At 48.0% G+C, this 7,912-nt stretch overlaps 1 protein-coding gene across 1 annotated transcript in view; it reads left to right on the forward strand.

Annotated features, from left to right (window-relative positions):
• The window catches only part of SLC27A2 (solute carrier family 27 member 2), a 47,698-nt gene extending 42,585 nt beyond the window's left edge, over nt 1–5,113 (forward strand). The window contains exons 9-10 of the mRNA XM_002717806.6: nt 2,165–2,295; nt 4,646–5,113. Of these exons, the coding sequence (XP_002717852.1) occupies nt 2,165–2,295; nt 4,646–4,822 (308 nt within the window). The 3' untranslated portion in view covers nt 4,823–5,113. The remainder of the gene's footprint in view (nt 1–2,164; nt 2,296–4,645) is intronic.
• Nucleotides 5,114–7,912: the final 2,799 nt, after the last annotated feature.

Consider the following 7,912-nt stretch of genomic DNA (forward strand, 5'->3'; position numbering starts at 1 on the left):
ACTCAAATGGACAGACTGAAAGGACCAGGGAGCAAATTTTAGCCCGAGGTCTCTCTGGGTGAGACCAACAGCAGAACAGGCTTGTCTTCTGGGCTAGGGAACGCCCACAGCTGAGGCATGTGAAAAGGGACTGTAGTCCACCTGGGATCCTGGGAGAACGCTCACAGCAGTGAAATCGTGGAGCAGAACTCCGAAGGCCCTCCCAGCTTTCAGATGTTTGCTTCTCCAGGCCACGCTGGCTGCTGGGTGGCCTCCCCCTTAACAGAGGCCAGCCACGTTCCAGCCGGCGGATGCGGCAGCCCCATCAGCGGGACACAGAAGCTGAGCAAGGCCGTCACAGATCTTTGGACCAAAAGGGAACTTCTAGGTTCAGGCCCAGCATGAGTTGATTTTTTTCTAGGTGTCATCCCAGAACTGCCCACCCACTCTCTAGAACTTTCCAGTCTCAATAGACTCCGCAGTGATGAAAATGTTCTGTATCTCCCCTGTCCAGAGTGGTAGTCCAGAGCTACCACGTGGCTACCGAGCACTTGAAATGTGAGGAATGCAACTGAGGGACTGAATGTTTCACCTTTTTCCATTATAATTAATCATAACAGCCACACAGGACCCACGGCCACCCTGTTGGACAGTGCAGCTCCAGCGAACCTTTGCCTAGAACTGATCTTTAGACGTAACTCAGAATTGCTGTAGACAGACCCCTGCCTCCCCTGGGGCCGAACTAGTTCCAAACCAACCTCTGGGAGTCAGGGCTCCAGGCCTGAGATGCAGTCCCACTGTGCCTTGTCAGACAATGCCACTTCTAGAACACAAAGCTGGGCCAGTTGGTGCGGAGGATTTCTGGTGCATCTGTCCCCACCTTAATTCTAGAAGGAGCTTTTTGGAGACATTGGAGACAAGTGCCAGAGGCCCCTAAAAAAAGAGGGTCTGCTCCCCTCCTCCCTTCCTCAGATAGGAGGCCTTTCTTCCCCTACTCTTTTGTTCACTACCTTCTTTAGAGCCGTATGTAAACACACAATCACCATGGGAGAGACTTCAAAAACTGGAGCCCAGGTGACCAAGGCCGGCTCCTTCCTGCTTCTTCCCCTTCTCTGATTACAGCTAATGTAGCTCAGGGAGGTAGACCCGGACCCCCCTAGGTCTGCCAGATCACATGGAAGACATGAGTATAATTACCACTGCCTTCAAAGGAAACAAGGGTTATTGTGCTAAACACCTCCCCACCCACAGCTCTGGGGCTGGGGTCTGCTTTCTCGGGCAGGGAGGGAGAGGGGGCCTGTGGGGCATATCCTCCTGGGACTCTTGAACATGAATGGGAGGGCACAAAACAGTACAGCCCTGCACCTGCCTTCACCCTCCTGTCTCCCAGCTTCTCAGAAGTGCAGAGGCAGAATTACTAGGAACCTTGATTGGAAGTCCTTTAGCCACCAGTGCCACCTGTTCCCCACACAGATTACTTTAGAGAGACTGCTAAGAAGAGGAATAAGTGTTACAAGTACAGGATCTGCAGCAGCTTGCTTTGTGTTTGTTGTGTGACCCTGAACAAGTCTCTGAAAGTCTTTTTTTTAAAGATTTATTTATTTGAAAGGCAGAGAGAGAGGTCTTCCATCCACTGGCTCACTCCCCAAATGGCCACAATGGCCAGAGCTGAGCCTATCCGAAACAAGGAGCCAGGAGCTACTTCCAGGTCTCCCACATGGGCATAGGGGGCCATGCACTTGGGCCCTCTTCCACTGCTTTCCCTGGCACATTAGCAGGAAGCTGGATTGGAAGAGGAGCAGCTGGGACTCAAACTGGTGTCCATATGGGATGCCCTCGTTGCAGGCAAAGGCTTAACCTAGGCCACAAAGCCAGCCCCATCTGAAAGTCTAAGCCTCCGTTTCTTCAACTGTAATGGAGTTGTACTGAAGATTCCACAAGATAATCCATAAGACATGCATGATGTAGAGGCTGTCACACAATAAAGGTTCAGTCAATGGATAGCTATCAGTCGTAGCATTGGTGTATTCATTTCAGAAACACTTTGACATATATTTGAAAAAAAACTCCAGTTATCCAGAAGAAATTCATACCATCGTGTTGTCTCAGTCCAGTTTTTTAAAGGAGCAAAGCCTCATAAGCAAAACAAATAGCTCATTGTTTTTTTTTTTCACTTTCCTTTCAGGTCATGAGGGTCGAATTGGCATGGCCTCAATCAAGATGAAAGAAAACCATGAATTTGATGGAAAGAAACTCTTTCAGCACGTTGTTGATTACCTGCCTAGTTATGCAAGGCCCCGGTTTCTCAGAATCCAGGTGGGCCTCTTGTCCAGTTCAATTCTCTTCCCTCTTGGAGACCTCTGTCCCTTAGCGAGCAACCCCCCTTCCCTGCTTTGTGACTGCCTTTGCCAAATTGTTCACCACCCTTTTCAGGAAGCTCAGAAAGGAGGGGCATAAATCTACATCAGAAGACAGAAACATCAGGAAATACAGTCACCAGAAACCCAATCCTAATCCTAATCCCTTTCTTGCCAGTTCAGCCAGTTCATTTAGCAGCAGGCCAAGAGCTCACAAAGTCTGTCTGGAGAGGTATGACAGACATTTCACAAAGAAACGCTCTGACCATACTGGATTTGTTGATTCTAGTTTCAAAGAATGGAAAAAGCCACTACGTGTTCCACCTTTTCATGGTGTCAAGTTTCTTTTTTGTTTTTAAGATTTATTATTTATTTGAAAGGCAGAGTGACACACACAGGAGTTGAAAGGGAAGGGTGGGGGGAGAAATCTTCCACCCACTAGTTCACTCCCCAAATGGTCACAATAGCGTGGGCAGGGCCAAGCCAGGACTCCATCCTAATCTCCCAGTTGGTGGCAGCAGCCTAGGTCCTTGGGCCATCTTCCGCAGCCTCCCCAGGCACATTAGCAAGGAGCTGGATTGGAAGCCTGGCAGCCAGGACTCCCTGGGGCATTCTGATATGGGCTGCCCACCAGGTGGTGTGAAGTACAATTGGGCATCATTAACCATTTGGAACTAGGAAGACCTAGCTATCTCTTCTAGAGACATTCTTTTCCTTCCTCAAACATCAACCCTTTTGTTAGTTTAACACTCTTACTCTCAGACTCTCTGCTCTGATTCGATACTACAGCCACAGACTGGAGGAACGTTAGGATTCCAAGTATTGTTTGGCTGTATAGGGTTGTTTCTATTGATGTTAATGGAACACTGACATTTACTTTGCAACCAAATGGTAAACAAACATGAAAAAGGGGTATTTGGATATTTCCAGTAACCGTGAAGGAAAAACCAGTCTTAACCAGTCTTCAGTCTATCAGCAAACAGACTGAGAAAACAGGGTTGTCTGAGCGTGAATGCTCTATCCTCTTATTCCCACCATTAGTTAGGATATTCTAAAAATGTCCGGGGCCTTACCAGGCAGCAGGTGCCACCCCTATGCTCAGAAATACGCACAAGTGGGGCTGGCATTTGGTGCAGCAGTTAAGATGCCACTTGGGATGCCTGCGTCCCATATCAGTGTGCCTGGTTTGAGTCCTGGCTCCACTTCCAATCTAACGCACAATCTGAGCGACAGCAGAAGATGACTCAGGGTTGGGGTCCCTGCCACACATGTGGGAGACCCAGACTGAGTTCCTGGCTCCAGGCTTTAGCCCGGCCAACCCCCTGCTGTGGAGGGAATTAGGGAACTGAAGCAGCAGTTGGATGATCTCTGTCTCCTTGCCTTCCAAATAAAATGAAAAATAATTTTCCAAAAATCTATACACAGGAATCTCCCTGGTAGCATCCCCACAGCCTTCACTCCCCACAGGTGATCCTAAAGCTTTGAGACAGAGCGCCCATCTGCTGGTTCACTTGAAACCAGCAACTGGGAAATCAATCCAGGTCTTCCATGCGGGTGGCAGGACACAAGCACTTGAACCACCACCTGCCGCCTTCCAGGGTACACATTAACAGGAAGCTGACATCAGGAGTGGAGCTGGGATGTGAACTGGCCCCTGCAATATAGGATAGGGGCATCCCAAGTCGTGTCTTAAATGCTAGGCCAAGCACCCACTCCAACCCTAAGGCTTTACGGGAAGAAAAACTACCTCATGATAGTCGGGCTCATTAGTGGAGATTCTAAAAGCAGGCTGAATGGATAGCACTAAACTTTCACCTCCCTAAATCAGCCACAGGAAGACACATACCACATGTTCTCCCTCGTATGTGGAAATTTTAAAATAAAAAATTGGCCTGAGCTTTGAATAGCGATTACTAGAGGCTGGGAGAGAGAGAAGAGGAAGGCAGAGGGGAGGATCAGTAATGAGCACCAAGGCGGTCAGATAGAGGTGCTGGGTTCCTGGCATGACTGTAGTTCCCAGCAATGTGCTTTGTAAACAACTAGTAGGCTGCAAACACAAAGACGAGGAAGTGGAAAAACTAGTTGCCTGGTTTCATTGGTTTATGCTACATGTGTGTGTTGAAATATTGCACTTAGGCCCTCAGAATGTACAGTATTACATAGTAATAAAATTTTTTTAAATAAGAAAAAAACAGCTCACTTCGCAGCTCTCCCTGAGCCAGAGATGCCAAATGCCCGTGCCCTCCACTGCCCTGAACCCTCATCTACTGCAAGCACAAGCCTCACGTGTGTTCTGTGATGTCTTTCAGGACGCCATTGAGATCACTGGGACCTTCAAACACCGCAAAGTAACCCTCATGGAGGAGGGCTTCAACCCTGCGGTCATCAAGGATACCTTGTATTTCTTGGATGACACAGCGAAAATGTATGTGCCTATGACTCAGGACATTTATAATGCCATAAGTGACAAAACTCTGAAACTCTGACTATTTCCAAGAGGATAATGTCTAGTTCCAGAAAGAAATGGAATGGACCTAGAACAGCCATTTGATATAATTCAACTTTAATTTAATCGAAGATTGTCACGTTCAGTTATTTTTATTAGGAAATTATGCATACCAGCAAGGGACCACTTTTTAAATTACAACTAGACCTTTGCAAGTGAAAAGATTTAGAGATAATTATTTTCCAATGTGCACTTACTGTTTGTATTTGCAAACTGAGCTTGCTGGAGGGAGGGCATTATTTTTTTAAATAAATAAAGTAGATGAACACCAGCATGTGACGTGACACTGTTTTTTATGTTCCTTCCTGGCTTTATTCTAAATGAAAATCCTTTGTCATTTACTCCAAAGCTTGACAACCTCCTTAATAAGTTTTCACAGGCAGGTGTTCCACTCACTATAGAATTCTGAGTTTAAAAAAAAATAGAAAAGAAAAAATGGGGGTGGGGTTGGCACTGTGGTATAGCAGGTAAAGCCACCCCCTGCACTGCCGGCATCCCATATGGGCACCGGTTCAAGTCCTTGCTGCTCGACTTCCGATCCAGCTCTCTGCTATGGCCTGGGAAAGCAGTAAAAGATGGCCCAAGTTCCTAGGACCCTGCACCAGCGAGGGAGACCCGGAGGGGGCTCCTGGCTCCTGATCAGCGCAGCTCCAGCCATTGCTGCCAGTTGGGGAGTGAACCAGCGGATGGAAGACCTCTCTCTCTCTCTCTCTCTCTCTCTCTCTCTCTGCCTCTCTGTAACTTTGCCTTTCAAATAATAAAATAAAATTAAAAAAAAAAAAAACAGGAGGAGGCTAAGGAAGGAATAACAACAAGGAAAACCCAGTGGAAATCCAGCTCTAGTGTAACAAAGCGACTCACCCCACGCATAAGCATCGTGTACATACAGCTTTATCCAGCAGGTGACAGTGCCATCTATAGTCCCAATGCCATCTATAGTCCTTGAAGGAGCCTATCAAAGTTCTGTGTTCAGAGTGCTATGCATAAAAGCTGTTCGTCAAATATGGTTTAACACATTAAAGACTGCAAACCCAAGCAGCTTGAGGATTCGCACAGCTGATGTGGATGCGAGTGAATGACGTGAGCTCGGAGACAGCGTCTCCCAGCCATCACCACCTGATCCCTGTCATGGAGAAATTCAGAACGTGTTCTGATTCTCTGACTATTCAGGAAACAGAAATCCAGGTCCTTCTGAAATCTCTCAAGTTGTAAAAAGTGTGTCTGTGGACCACATGTGAGCCTTTGGGATGGCATAGAGTTGGCGGGGGGGGGGGGTTGGAAACCTCTAAGGAGCTCTTTCTCATCACATTCAGCTGCCTCCCGTCCTGAGTACAACTATTGTATCTCTACACATGTCCACCGTAACCGAGTTCCAGGAGCAGGTCCTTTTACCTAGAGCTTGTCCTAGACCATGGGAGCATCACGGTCACTGAGTCGGGCCTAGAATCCCTGCCCCTGCTCATTGTGTCTAACATAAACATTCCTGGCCCAAGGAAAAACTGGATGGGCTGCATCTTTGTGAATTTTGCCAATCATTTAAAATGATTATTGCTCATGTGTCAGCACTTGAGAATTTTTGCAAAATGCTCTCTACCATTGCTTTATCGAGAATCTGAACTCAAGTGATAGGAAATAGCACAGCCTTTGTTTTTGAAAGTATTACACTGTTGGGGCCGGCGCTGTGGTGCAGCGGGTTAACGCCCTGGCCTGAAGCACTGGCATCCCATATGGGCGCCGGTTCGTGACCTGGCTGCTCCTCTTCCAATCCAGCTCTCTGCTGTGGCCTGGGAAAGCAGTAGAAGATGGCCCAAGTGCTTGGGCCCCTGCAGCCACGTGGGAGACCTGGAAGAAGCTCCTGGCTCCTGGCTTCAGATCAGTGCAGCTCCGGCCATTGAAGCCATCTGGAGAGTGAACCATCAGATGGAAGACCTCTCTCTCTGCCTCTCCTCTCTATCTGTAACTCTTTCAAATAAATAAATAAATAAATCTTTTTTTTTTTTAAAGAAAAGGTATCACATCGCACAGTTGTGTTACGTGGAATGCCGCCTGAGTGAATCAGGCAGTCAGCGGAGGTTAAGTTATAGCAGTGATGGCCTTCAACATCACAAAGGACATTTTCGCAGGTGAGCAGTCAACACTTAGACCAGGATGCTACTGTTCCAGGAACCAAAATGGGCCAGGCCCTGACTTCCTCTGACCCATGCTGTACCCTGTCACCCCTGGAACTGGGGTAACTCAAAGCCTAGGCCCAGGAAAGGCCTAGATGTGCTCCCTCATCTTAAGCCCGCGACTGTTCTTAGAAATTCATATCAAGCAAGAGCTTCTATCTACTTACTAGATACACACACTGTGGTTTGCTATAGCAAATCTAAAAGCAGTTCTACGGGGCATCTAGTCAAACCTCTGTATCTGATAAAAGATTCCCTGAGGCTGGAGGCCATGTGACATACTTAAAGTCATACAACTTGTCAGAACTGCACTCCCACCCAGCTCTGGCAGGCAGAGAACAGCTTCACGGGCCGGCAGTTGTGTACATGGTCCCAGCACCGGCAGCATCAGCAGCATCTGGGAACTCAGCCAATTCTAGGGCCCCATCCCAGACCAGCCAAAGCAGAAGTGCTAAAGGGGAGGCCAGCAACCTGCATCTTAACAAGCCGGCCTGGTGTTTCAGATGTGGGCTCCATCTGAGGCCCACTGGCTTAGAGCAGTGCTTCTCTAGCTTGGCTGTGCCTAAGAATCAGCTGGGGATTCCAGGGTGTCTGAGCCGCACAGCCTCTGTGCATGGCAAGCCAAGCTATAGCCATACTTCCCAGATATTGCTGCACAATAGAACCACCTAGGTAGCTGTCAAAAAAAAATCCCACAGCCGAGGCCAATTAGATCAGGATTTCTAGGAGTAGGAGGCAGGCTTTAAGCATTTTTTTAAGACATCACCCACCCACCTCAGGGGATTCCAGGATGCAGCAAAGTCCAGGGATCACACAGAGGGCAAGGGGCTACATGAAGACTTAAGCTCTTGGCAAAGATTCACCCCTGAAGCAAACTGTAGCCAAGTCCCTTTGAGCCCCAC

This window comes from Oryctolagus cuniculus, chromosome 12 (genome assembly GCF_051225735.1).
Source record: "Oryctolagus cuniculus isolate XC-2025 breed Fujian yellow rabbit chromosome 12, ASM5122573v1, whole genome shotgun sequence".
Classification (NCBI taxonomy): Eukaryota; Metazoa; Chordata; class Mammalia; order Lagomorpha; family Leporidae; genus Oryctolagus; species Oryctolagus cuniculus.